This window comes from Monodon monoceros, unplaced genomic scaffold (assembly GCF_005190385.1).
Source record: "Monodon monoceros isolate NGI ecotype Baffin Bay Population unplaced genomic scaffold, NGI_Narwhal_1 Super_Scaffold_4, whole genome shotgun sequence".
NCBI lineage: Eukaryota > Metazoa > Chordata > Mammalia > Artiodactyla > Monodontidae > Monodon > Monodon monoceros.
In genome coordinates this window covers 6,284,409-6,297,597 of record NW_021703781.1, presented here as the reverse complement: position 1 = coordinate 6,297,597, position 13,189 = coordinate 6,284,409, and the positions used below count along the sequence as shown (strand labels likewise).

The following is a 13,189-nucleotide window of genomic DNA, read 5'->3' as shown; positions in this document are numbered from 1 at the left end:
GGGTTTATATCAACCAGAACCACAGTTTGGTGTTTTTTTCCTTTTCATGAAATTTTTATTTTAAAATTGATTTCTCATTTTTCATGGATGTATTAATAACTTATCTTTGTAGCGGCATTTACCGAGTGTTACTTTAAATTTTTTCAAATAAGAGATATGATGTAAGGTGTATTAAGTTTTTAAGTCTTAAAAACTGGGTTCATTGAGAATGTGTCAGGGTCTGGCTGCCCTCCTCTCAGGTTCTGCAGGGGGAAAGGGATGATGCTAAGGGCTGTGATTCCATTTGAGTTCTTATAAGGTAGTAAATTTGTTCTCTTTCTCTCTCTCTCTCTCTCTCGAGAGCAAACAGTACCTGGTTTTTGAGAATAAACAGCACCTTGGTTTTTGAGCCTGCTGATATCAGGAAGGGTAGTAAAGTACTACATACATTGAGTATTTTCTCAAACAGCAATGAGACCCGTTGCTCAGTCCTTGTCTCACTGTTAACAGCTGGAAAACAGGCTTGGAGGAGAAGAGAAGTTCCAGGAACGGGTGACGAAGCACCTGATCCCATGCCTTGCACAGTTCGCAGTGGCCATGGCAGACGACTCGCTTTGGAAACCACTGAACTACCAGATCCTGCTGAAGATGAGGGACTCCTCACCCAAGGTTAGGAGCCGCAGTGCCAGGAGGGATGCTGTGCGCTCTCCCTGGGGCCTCACCGGTTTGTACTGCTGCGTGTCTTCTATGAGCACCAGGGTTCGGCTGTGTCAGGCAGAAGGTTGAGCCTGAGGAACTTGGTTTTCTCTTACAGGCCATTTATAAATAATGGCAGTCCTCCCCCATCCCCATGGTGTGCTAGGCACGAGCACTAAAATACTTTACACTTTTAAATATTGAAAAGACTTGAATTCCTCATGTTTCTTATGCACCATTTAAATGTCATTGTGCTCCCAGAGACAGCATGCTTTGTCTACAGAACATTCCTTTGAGTTAGAGCAGAGTATTATCCCTGTTGTGTATCGATCTCAGGGGTAGGACTTGGTGGAGTAACGCACGGTAAGGGCTAGCGGTTGATGCCCATTAACGGGGGTGGGGGGGATGAGCGGAAGTTTGGAAGTTTTCAAACTGTTCTAGCAATGAATCGCCATTCCTCAAGCTAATTATCACACTAGAACCTCAGGGGATAAAACAGACTGAAGCAGAATTTTGTTAATAAATTTATTAGTTGAAATTCACAGCATTTCTTTATTAGGAAGTAATGAAAACAATGAGGCTGTTTTGATGAACCCCCAAATTTTATTTTTTTTCAGATTAATGTTTTTATTACTTTAATTTTTTCTAGTTCAGTTTCCTTTTTACACATGAAAGGATCGAAGTGCCCAAGGTTTTCTTTTTCTAGATTGGCTTGAAAGATCTTGGAAGTAAAATGTAATTAACAAAATATATTTTTCTTCTTCTTATGCTAATTCTTCTTCACAGGTGTATGGATGGGAACCCCCAAATTTTAAATTGTAGGATCTTACAAAGTTGCAGCATTAAATTTGTTGTTTTGTAATATGTTGTTTTGATTGTACAATATCAAGAAAATCCTGATTGAACACAGGCAGTAACAAACGTTTTTTCAACAACTCACTTTGCTCTATCCAAATATTCTTTACCAGAATTACCCAAAACCAGAAAGAAGACTAACATAGCTTTTGTTTCAAAGTGAATCACTAACAAAACAAACAACTGGTTGCATTCCTTGTCATAGACAAGGCATGTGAGCAACACTCCAATCTTTTAAGTTCCAAAACTAGGACATTTATGACACAATGAGTGTGTTTTTTAGTCACGCTGAGGTGAGGGTGCGGCCAGAGCCGGCGCCTGGCCTCTCACACAACCACACTGTGACCCCAGTCAGGGTCCTGAGGACGGGAGTCCTGCCTGCAGTGGCCGGGGATGCGGTCCTGCCAGGTCAGCATCACCGGCGGCCAGGCCAGCCAGTGGCTCCAGTGCAGTCACATTTGATGACACACTTGAATTTGCAGGTGGCATTTTTACTGGTTTGTTTTAAGAAAAATGCTATAAAAAGACATTCACATGAAAGGCTTGTAGTTCTAGAACATAGATTGAAAAGCACTGATTTATAAGGTTGCCCATATTATAGACGGATCCCGAATTGTTAAACAAACTGGTATTCCAAGATGAAAGTTGGCCAGAAAGTGAAATAAACTCACGTGAGGTTAACAGTTTAAAATTCGGAGCTCATCTCAAGTTAGATCATAAAGTAATACAAGAATACTAGTTTTTTTTTTTTTTTTTTTAATTATTCTTCACTTTTTTTTATCCCTTTCAGGTTCGATTTGCTGCTCTGATTACGGTGCTGGCACTGGCTGAAAAACTAAGAGAGAATTATATCGTCTTGTTACCAGAATCCATTCCTTTCTTAGCTGAATTGATGGAAGGTAATTCCCAAACTATTAAGAAATAGAGTGAACTTGTGTGGGAATGTGCCCAATGAGAATGCACATTTGGATAGCCTGTGATGAGCTCGTGTCTCCAGCCCTCTGTGCAGAGGCTGAGCTCCTGGTTTGAGTGGGGTGCACGGGCTGCCTCATTGTCATTTGAGATTTGTTTATAGCATAATCTCACTATCTTTACTTTTGTGTTTTTTTGCTGACATTGCAGACTATGATATTGTTTTTCTTTAACCTCATGCATGTCTATGATTGAATATTTTGGTCCACAGATATAGGGTTATTATACCAAAACATCCAGTGCCACTACGGCTGCAATGGGGTGGCTGCCTGTTAATGACCAGCACTTACTCTGTGCTCTACGTGGATGATGTCGTTAATCCTCACAAGGCATATGCCGTTATCCCCCTTTTATAAAGGAAAAAACTAGAGGCTTTAAGAGATTAAGTAATCTAGCTGATAAAAATGTGTGACAGGTGGAACTGGGGTTTAAGTCCAGGTTTGCGCAGTTCTGGACCGACGGCAGAACGCGCACTGTGCCACCACGCAGCCCAAGAAATAACAGTGCAGCTTATTAGCGGGGTGATGGAGGCGAGTAGACAGATGCCTTCGTATTAGCGATTCACTGCTGATCCAAAACCAGGTGCCTGCACCTTTGTTTCCTCCTTCCTGGAGAGGGGCTGCGTGAACTACTAAGAGTGGCATCGCTAGGCATCTGGAATTTTTGTTTGTGCACCACTCTTTTGGGGTCTGTCTTACTCTGCTTCCCCAGTCCTAGACCAAAAGAAGGGAATGAAGGCAGGAAGGAGGAGGGCAGAGGAGGGGTTTCCAGGATGGCTTCCGCCTCAGGACTGTGCTTCACTTCTCTTCTGACTGATGACCAGCGAATGCGAGATGTGAGGAACCAGGCTCTGAGAACTAAGGCAGGAAGACTGACTCATTTTGATTTTGTTTTTAGATGAATGTGAAGAGGTGGAGCATCAGTGCCAGAAGACTGTTCAGCGGCTGGAAACGATCCTGGGAGAGCCGCTCCAGAGCTACTTCTAAAACCCTGGTCTCTGGTATTTCATACTGTTCAGAGGTCAGACTTACTCATATTTTTATTTTGGGTGTTTAGGACCATATTACTTTTGGTGCCGCTAACACCTACTTGGACTTCTTTACAAAATTCCCACCTGGTTTGCGCTACCACATGAGCCTCTCCTGCCAGTTGTACAGAATATACAAAAGAGTAAATGATACATGGTATTTTTATAGAGACTGCTGTTTGTTTAATTAAGACCATCGATGATGGTCTTTTCTGAGTGATGTTATTACCATTACATACATGATTAATTTTAGCACCCAAAGCTAACCCCCATTTAGACTGTAAAGCCTTAACTTTCCTGGTAAAGGACTATCTTTTGTACGTGGTATCCGTGTCAGAGATTTCACTCAAAGCAGCTTTTTACTTCAAGAAAATGAGAGTTATTCAGCACCCAACAAGAATGCTTTCAACTGTAAAGCCATTTGGACTTTTACTTTTCATTTTGGGTAGATGACACTTCAGTCTTAATTTTTGCGTGTGCTCATGGAGGGGAGTAGTTGTGGGACGCATTTTCTGCTCTAGAATATGATCGTCTCTCCTTTATCCTTCAGTCTTTGGGGGGCAGGGGGTGGAGGCAGTAGGCTGTTTATAAAACAGCCACACCTCATTGCTCCCACAAATAATGAGGGCTCAGAAACACCAGGTGGTAAGAGGGAGCCCCTTCAGGGTTAGAAATGCTCACATTTCTATTGGTGGTTAACCAAGGATTACTTTTATGAGGAAAAAAGTAAACAACAGATTTCTTTTCAAAGCTTTGAAGTTCTCTAATCTCTGTACTATGTCATGGTGAAGCTGCAAAGTGAGGGCGCAAATAAAAGTAAACAAATCTGCCTTTATTTTGTTTAAGGCATTTTATTTATTTATGCCTTTTTAAAATTTAAGGCCTCTAAGCACTGTTCCATAGGTGTTCAAATCAAGTCTGAAAGCCCTTGATCTAATTTAATACAGAAACTTAGTGTGGAATTGTGACAAGCAAAGGCTGATTTGCAGTCTGGAGACGGAGCTTGCTAGGAACACATATTTCTCTTTATGAAACATCTCAACAGGATTCATTAATAAATGCTAATGGCTTCTTTTCAAAAAAAAGTCTCAAGATTTTGTATTTATTCTATCAAAGAAATGGTCAGACTTCTTAGTATCATCCACATAAAATGAAAATGAACTATGTTTAAGACTTACAGGAAACAAGGCAAGTGGGCTTTTCTTTTTTCCTAAGTGGTCCACCGTTTCCACCATCTGCCAGGCCCTCTGATGTTCTTTTCCGGAGGAAAAAAAAACCTTGGGGGATACTAGACCCTTCTTGCCTTCTACAGCTTTCCCAACATCCTCTCCTCCACCAGTGTTTTTTTGTTTGTTTTAGCTTGGCAAGACTGAGCATAATAAATTAATATGAAAAGGTGGAAAAGAATTAAGTGCTACACTGAGTACTTTTTAAAAGTAAGACTGGTAATAACAGTATTTTTTCCACTATAGGGATACAAATAATACCTAACCAAAAGCTGTTATGAAAATATTCCCAAATCCTGGCAGAATTCAGCCCAGCGATTTAATATAAAATGATCTGACTGATCTAGCTTTTTACCTCCCCACTCCCAAGGCTTTGAAATTCCCTGTGACAAGATCTGACCTGTAAGAATTCTACAAAGAACTTCTGCCAACTCTCTTCAAAGAATAACAGAAAAAATTACAGAAATGCAACAACAGTTTAACTTGCTGATACAGGTTTGATTTTAATCACTGAAGGGAGAACAGCGTTTTGATCTCAGCCACTAACGATGACGGGGTCGTCTTAGAAGAGGAGAGGCAGTGCTGGTCTGCGTGCAGACAAGCAACAGGCACACACGGCCTCTCTCTGCTCCACTGGTCTCTGCCGGTGTATCTTACTCTCTGATAGGGCCTGTTCTATAACCAGTCATTAACGCTAATCGAGACACTGCTTTGTCACCCACAAACATTTTACAAACTGAATCCATCTCTCGTCTACCTTAAACTTTCAGAGCTCTGACTCACCCTAAATTCCAATATTCTAAAATAAGCATTTACTGGTACAGAAGGTCAGTGGCCTGGAGATTGACATCAAGTTAATTTCAGCACCATTTGGTTTTGTTCATTTTGCTTTGTTTTTTGCCTCTATCTTGTGCTGTGTTCAGATCTCATAATGGTAATTATTTGGTAATGCTTACAGCTAGAAGATACAGATATTATGCTAAAGAAAACTGCCAGATTTAGGTCAACATCAATCCTCTCAATTACAGGATACGATCAAACACTGGGTATGAAGGGCAGCACTGCAGGAAGAGTGGTGTCGCCTATAGTGTCCTCAGGTGATCTAACAGAATAATTCTTTTAAGTGCCTGGTGAGTTTATGTAGTACGTGGAGGAGAAACAATGGCACAGTCGCAAAGCACGGAAGGTTCTGAGCTGAACAGAACAGGGAACGTACGTGCCTCACTGTGTCCTCCCAGCTCCCAGCACAGTGCTGGCAAAAGACAAGCGCTCCATGCAGGGTGGCTACTGTGTTACAGCAGGCTCTTAATAAACACTTGTTGAATGTGAAGTAGGTTTAAAAAAGAGGCGGCCAGGGTACAGGAGAGAGAGCAGAAAGGCCTGTTATAATAATGGCTATAAGCTGCTGTTGCCTCAAATGTCCTCATTTTTTGCTTGACAAAGTCTCACTGCGTGACATGGACTGAGGACACCCAGTAGGATTTACAGCTCATTTTAACAATATATATAAACCATATCATGAGAGTAAGATGCATTTTAACAAGGCCAGTGTTACAGAAGTCATCTGTATTTCAGTTTTTGTAGCACACCTGTCAGCTACCAGCTCCTTACTTCCAGTAAGTGGATATCGCCATCGATTTCCAGCGTGTCGATATGACTCAGGTCTTTAAATCTGTGTCTGTACTCCAGGCTGTGTACACCGTTTACTGCAACCTTGAATTCTCTAACATCACAATAAATTATCATCTGGAAGGAAAGTATACACAACATTAGTGGTGCCCCTGGGCTTAAGAGTTTGTTTCCCGCACACAAACAGGCGTGTCAAGTAAACCATTTGGTTTCCTCTCCCAGCCTGCCAGCGCAGACTCCCTGCTGCAGTTTCCAGGATCTGCCTAACGTGTATCTGTAGTGGCACTTTCTACCTTGTCCCACTCCAGGAAGTGGCTCTCACATGCCTGGACCCTCACACTGTCCCCAGGGCCTGCTGGCTTCCTGTCCTCAGCACGCGCCCTCTCCTGCCCTGTGCTCCTGGGGAAGTGGCAAGCCGCCCTCCTCGCCGACACTTGGGAAGGAGAAAGTGGCTGACCGTGACACTCGCTCGCAGAAGAGCTGGTTCCCAGTCACAGGCTGGTACCAAGGGGCTCGGATCCTCACTTCGCTGCCTCAAACTCTAGGGTCTTGGGCAACTCAGACAATATGAAATCTCAGAAGTTTAGGTCACTTGCTAGGGATTGCAGAGCTGCTTGGTGACCCTGATTCCCATCCTAGCTCAGCACCTCTTGTCTGTTTCTCCAAAGCTCTTCAAAGCTCAGTGTTCTATGAACCTCTGAGTTTTGGAAGAGATTCCAGTTCAGAGTCCTCACTGGTGTTAGCCCTTCAGAGTTAACTGCGATCCTTTTAAATCGCTCGTACACCTAAACCTCTTACTTCTGCTACCATGTTCCCTGTGCCAGTCTGGCCACTGACTACCATTTTTTTCTCACCCACAGTGCACAGGCCAGTTGGGTGAACCCACACTGTGCTCTCCCCGGCACTCCCCGCCTCCATCCCCGGAGGCCAGACTGAGGCACGAAATCTGGATCTGCAAAGCAGCCAACTGAGTGTCTTTTTTCTTTTGCTAGGACTAGCTGCTGGGGGAGATTAGGAAGAGGGGGAAATACCATGGATAACAGCAATAACTGACACAGATGAAGGCGGCAGGGCTATACAGAGAACTGGGGAAAATAGCCATAACTGGGGATTATATGCCCACAACCGTGGTGGAAATCCCAGTTTCAACCAGGTGGAAGGGACCTTTGGTGATGGACATTTAACAAAATCTCAAGGGAACACAAAACACACAGCCTCATGCTCAGAAGGGAAAACAAACTGGCATTAGACGGATGCAGTGGGAAAAGAGTTCTCTAGACTAAGAGCAAGTGCAGAGCCAGCACCTTATGTTACAAATGGAAGAGAAATGGCAGACAGCCTAGTGGACACACTGTTGCAAAACAAAGTACATACATGCAAACATGGAACACCAAGATCCCTCAACCACCTGAACAGCTCCTAAGAACATGAATTTGATAAAGAGCTCACAGATGACATTACAAAACCGAAAGATAGTTTTTAAATGATTCCAGCTGGAACTAACAAGTGAATCTGAAATGCCACGGAACAGAAGATACTGTTTAAAAGCAAAGCAATGGCTTTAATGGAAAGATCTGAGAATCTCAATGAAAGCCTATTAAAAAGGCAGGAGTTTAAAGCTATAGGAAAAAAGCTATCACTACAAAAAAACTGACAACAGTGATCCAACATGAGGACAACTACTCTTCCTGAAGTAGAAAACTAACAAAAGGAAAAGATTATTTAAGAGAATGTGTTATTTTCCTCTTTTATTTTGATACAGTAGTCGCAAACTTGGGGCTCAAATAGGCCAGAAAACAGGTCACGAGTTTCCAGTCACCAACCACAAGGATCAGCTTCCTGCCGGAGCAGCCACCTCCCCCTCCAGTGAACCCACGTCACCCTTCACACCCTGACTGCCGCCTGGGTGTCGCGCCCCTGTGCCGCCCTTCCGACCTCCAGCGACTGGTCCGTATCATCCCCGAAATCTGTAAAATCCAGATTACCTTCACACCCCCACCTCCTTCTGAATTCCAAATGAGTACCCACCACTTCCAGGGAACCTATGATGAGCTCGCTCCTGTCTGTCACTCCCCAAACCAGGGCACTGCATTAGACAGGAACTTACGGATAAATATTAATGCCAAATCACCACCTTCTGTTCAGCCTGATGTTCACACTTCTAACAACTCTGAGGAGTCTTGCGAGCTCCAACGGTCCAGAGCATGTGACAGTTTAAAATGCTGGAGAAGCCATGACCGAAATCAGTGACCCTAAATGACCACATGAGCAGTGAGTCACGTAAGCTGGTGAGGGCACCCAGCCAACCATGCAGCATCGACGTGGCGAGACTACCCGGAAGCACATCTGGGGAGAGGCTGTGTGAGAATATTCGCATCTTTGGGGGCTCAGGACTACATGCCTTCAAGTCCTGGTAGTCTAAATGTGTCTTTCTTTGAATATATACAAACAGGACCGCCTGGAACAGAGTACTGCCACCTAAGCTGTGTGTCACCGAGACGACGGATAGTGCCGGCAGTCTCATGGCTCCTACGTCCTCATGTTCACTTAGGATTAAACGCGCTACTCCCGCCCTGAGACAAGGTTCCTGTTCAAATTCCTATTAACTAATACGGGGCTACACAGAAACTGTCATCATGAAAACAAATGTCAGATAATTCCAATGCAAATAACGTGGCACTCGACTGGCTTGGCCATTTATGCTGATTATTTGCGTTATAAAAGACGGCATTCAAAATACAATCTCCAAATAAACAAAAACCACACACAACCTCCACATATTAAGCTGGACTCAATTTAAATGGACCATTTATCTTGCATCTTACCCCTGCCCGCAGGATTCTTTTTCCTGTCTCATTTTCAAAAAAGATAATCATCTCACCTCAAAGTACATCCCAGGACTAAAAGGGAAACAGGTAATATTTCTCTCTTCTTCTCCCCAGGACTCCTGAAGAAAAGAATTTCTTACAAATGCTTTAACATTCAGGCGTGGGTTCAGGTGGAGAGCAATATCCCTGGATTTTCCTGATAGTAGATCAACAGCAAAGCTTTTGAGAGAATTTTTAAAAACTAATTAGCCAAGTAGAAGAGAGGAGTCGAGTTTCTGCAATTTTAACAATCAGAATTAAACTCTGATTACACAAAACATGTACACACAAGGACCCAGGAATGCCGATGAAGGTGAAATTTAGAATTCTGAGTCAGCACACTGTTGGTATAAGTATGTTATTTGCAAAATAAAAATATGAAAAGCTTTAAAATCCACGTTTAAGGCTACAGGAAGAAATTAAACGGTTAGAGCAAGTGACCCAAAGGATCACGTCTGCTGCAAGAACAGGGTCCTTCCAAGCAGGAAGTCTCAGCATTTACAATGCCCTGTTCTTCAAAGTGTACTACTTGCTAGGAAATAGCTCTCATTTCAAGCTTTCAGAACTCTGAACACCTCTGGAAAAGGTTCTAAAAGCAGGAATCTTATAAGACCCATGGCAAGGGGAACGAGCCCTAATAAAAGTGATCTGCTCTCACAGAGCTGCCCTGTAGTTCTACAAGGGTGGGCCTCGTGGACAAAAATGCCACCCTCCTGTCTGGCCACAAAAAGCCTAGGTGCCGCCAACTACTAGTTGTCAGCAGTCTAACTTCATCTGGCTTTAACAGTCTCACTTTTCAAATGAAGCTTATGACATTAGCCCGACTTACACCTCACGAGATTGTTGACAGGGTTGCAGCTGCGTTATTACGGCCACTTACTGATACTGACCCTTTGGCGTTTGTATTTACTTCTCCTTTTATGACGACAGTCCGTCCAGGGCCCATTGAGGAGTTCAACCTCGCTATGAATGGCAGAGTCTGCAAAGAAATCCCAGTTAGCATCAGGAAGCCTGCAAAAACGGATCTTGAGGGAAAACTGCCAAAAGACACTGGGAAATGTTTAAAGGCCATGAACCCCATAAAGGGACAGACCAAGTCTGCCTTGGTCCCAGGCGGGTCCCTGGCTCACAGCAAACACTCCATTTTTCAGACAATGAAATGAATGGATGTGGGGAGGGACCTGACATCCTCTGCCTGAGTGAAATGCCCTCTGCGAAAGTCACCTCGGCTGGCCTGAAGCGTGCACTGCCTTCAGCCCGGAGGCGAAGCGGCTGAGGCAGGGGGAGCTACAGAAACACACTAACGGCTCAGGGACCTGATGTCCGGTTGACTGATAGCCGTCCAGGACACCAGTGCAAACACAGAGTGGCTGCTTTGGGCTTGTACTGAGGGTAGCAGTTACGCATATCAGCTAACTAACATTAAGTACTTGTTAGACAGAATTAAGAAAATTTTGGCTCTTCAAACCTTTGACAAACAGTCGGTAGGTAGTATTTTGGAGCAAGTCAAAGTGTGATTGGCTGGCAAACCTTTGCTCTTGGTGTAGACAGTTCTGGGGACGATTTTAGAAATGTCTCCTCTATTACTAGGCTGTAGGGAAACAGTTCTGCAATAAGGTATGGAATGAATGAACCTATCTTCCAAGGCTTCAACTATTCATTTCCTGGGCAATCTTATAAAAGGTTCCACATGTTATAGCAAAAATACTTACAAACTGTGACATGCCAGACTTTTGTACCTGTTGGAAGAGAAAGACAAAATACAGATGATTGACAGGGAAGAAATACATTTTATAACATGAGCAGTTGGATCTTACTGGCTGTACCACCCAGAGCCTGGGCCGGTAGTGCCTGCTCCACTCCGGGGGAGGGGGACATGCAGGTGGCCAGTGCTTCCTGACCGAGTGCTTTGGAGCTGCAGAGTGCCATTCAGGCTGGGAACAGACTGACTGTCCTGTTCATCTGAATCCTATAGCCTCCGCCACAAGCTGAGCCTTTCCCAAAGGCCACGTGTGGGCTTCAAACACATTTTCCTTGCTCTTCCCAGGGTGTTCCCCAAATGCTGAGATTCTAGTCTGTCTGGGAACGTGCTGAGATCAGTAAGGCCTCACTTTCTCCACACTAATAACAGCAAAAAATGTCTGAACTGCAGTTGTTTCCACAGGGGGAGATGATACACGTGGAAGTTCATTTGCCCACGCACTGGCTGTGCTCACTATTTATAAACACCTCCAGACAGCCCTATTCAGCAGTTCAGAGAGTTCTTTGTACAGAAGATTGGTGGGTAGTGGTCAGATCCACTGAGAGTCTAAACAGCAAAACTTATAGCATCTGGCACCCTGAAGTATATGCCTCAATTTTCGAATGATTACTTCCAGCCTATTAATTACTAAAAATATAAGTTTTCATATTAAAAACATAGTGTTTTTAAAACCCAGCCTGCCTGCCACCTAATTTACATGGCAACTAAACAAACATTTTTAAACTGGTGGTTGATTAAGAGATTTAATATTTACATTTTCTTCACTTATCTTTGTCCATTCCAGAGTAGATGCTTGGCTACTTCTTAAATCCTGAAGAAAAGTTCAGATTAATATTTAACATCCATCAGAATTCTAAATATAACCTGCTTGACATATCAAAAAAATTATAAATGGTATTAAACATGAAAATATGACAGAAAATTATCCAAAAATGCATGAAAATTAGCAACCTTCTCCCCTCTATCAAGCTGGCAAATGTTAAAATCAGAACTAATGTCAAGAAGAATGTGAGCAGGGGCTTCCCTGGTGGTACAGTGGTTGAGAGTCCGCCTGCCGATGCAGGGGACACGGGTTCGTGCCCCGGTCCGGGAAGATCCCACATGCCGCGGAGCGGCTGGGCCCGTGAGCCATGGCCGCTGAGCCTGCGCGTCCGGAGCCTGTGCTCCGCAGCGGGAGAGGCCGCGGCAGTGAGAGGCCCGCGTACCGGAAAAAAAAAAAAAAAAAAGAATGTGAGCAAATGAATACAGATCTTGAGACTACTTTGTTTTACTCTCTTTGGAGGGCACGTTAGCAATTTCAATCCTAACTTAAAATGCAGGTACCCTTTGACGTCCCACTTCTAGGAAACAATCCTAGCGAACTGCTCCACTATGCTCCTGCATCAAGGAAACGCCCCCTCTCCAGCTGTAAAGGCTGTTTGTTTTGTTGTTACTGTTTGGGTTTTTGTTGGAACCATGCTAGATTTGAGATCCTACAGACAAGCAAGCCCTGGTCAATGATTAGCATCCTACTAGTCTGAAAGATTTACTTCCAAGAAATTAACACACTAACGAGGGACATATTTACACAGTTTTCAAGAAAACATCACCAAAGACCCCCTGCCGCCCCCCATGGAAGGGGACTGACCGAGCTGAAGCTGAAACCCACGGAGTGAATGATAACTTTGCCATAAATGCCCAGGGTGTCGATCTTCTCTAGGCTGATCCTGTGGGCGTAGATCAGGGTATGTTTTCCATTGACAGCCACCTGGACAAACACAGAAGACAGCCCCCCACCCCCACGAATAAAACAGTTAATAAATGCATTTTAGCAGGTACCAGTGCACAGGGCACCTCCCTCTCCCGCCAGATGTCATTACTTGTCAGGAAGACACGCCGAACACAGTATAGTCTCTGATCTCAAGGAGCTGAAAATCCCATTGGCAAGCAAAAGAAACACAGAAAAAACCAAAGCTCAAGAGCACGGACAAGCATTAAAAAGAACGATCCACACCCAAGTACTCCAATGGCGAGAGGAGGTTTAGGGGAGAAGTGCTGGTGGGAGCAGGCTCTGAGGGTCAGAGGGGTCTGCACCTCGGGTGGGGAGTCTCCACCTGAGCCGTCAAGTCCTCCCCAGGCTCGTGGGCCAGGAGGTGGAGGTGCCTCCAGGACCACACACACCCGAGCAAGCAGCGGG

At 44.1% G+C, this 13,189-nt stretch overlaps 2 protein-coding genes across 6 annotated transcripts in view; one reads left to right on the top strand and one right to left on the bottom strand.

Moving 5' to 3' along the window:
- Positions 1 to 6,064, top strand: part of HEATR1 (HEAT repeat containing 1) — a 50,099-nt gene extending 44,035 nt beyond the window's left edge. For 2 of the 3 annotated variants that reach the window (XM_029201181.1, XM_029201182.1), the window contains 3 exons: positions 490 to 648; positions 2,321 to 2,429; positions 3,400 to 3,700. In XM_029201181.1, the coding sequence (XP_029057014.1) occupies positions 490 to 648; positions 2,321 to 2,429; positions 3,400 to 3,488 (357 nt within the window). In that variant the 3' untranslated portion in view covers positions 3,489 to 3,700. Of the gene's footprint in view, positions 1 to 489; positions 649 to 2,320; positions 2,430 to 3,399 lie in introns of all 3 variants that reach the window. The other variant, XM_029201179.1, reaches the window with a different exon arrangement.
- A 265-nt stretch (positions 6,065 to 6,329) lies between these two features.
- Positions 6,330 to 13,189, bottom strand: part of LGALS8 (galectin 8) — a 28,358-nt gene continuing 21,498 nt past the window's right edge. For 2 of the 3 annotated variants that reach the window (XM_029201183.1, XM_029201184.1), the window contains exons 5-10: positions 12,641 to 12,760; positions 11,768 to 11,824; positions 10,964 to 10,990; positions 10,142 to 10,230; positions 9,266 to 9,431; positions 6,330 to 6,501 (exon numbers count right to left, since the gene is read on the bottom strand). In XM_029201183.1, coding sequence (XP_029057016.1) covers positions 6,352 to 6,501; positions 9,266 to 9,431; positions 10,142 to 10,230; positions 10,964 to 10,990; positions 11,768 to 11,824; positions 12,641 to 12,760 — 609 coding nt within the window. In that variant the 3' untranslated portion in view covers positions 6,330 to 6,351. Of the gene's footprint in view, positions 6,502 to 9,265; positions 9,432 to 10,141; positions 10,231 to 10,719; positions 10,843 to 10,963; positions 10,991 to 11,767; positions 11,825 to 12,640; positions 12,761 to 13,189 lie in introns of all 3 variants that reach the window. The other variant, XM_029201185.1, reaches the window with a different exon arrangement.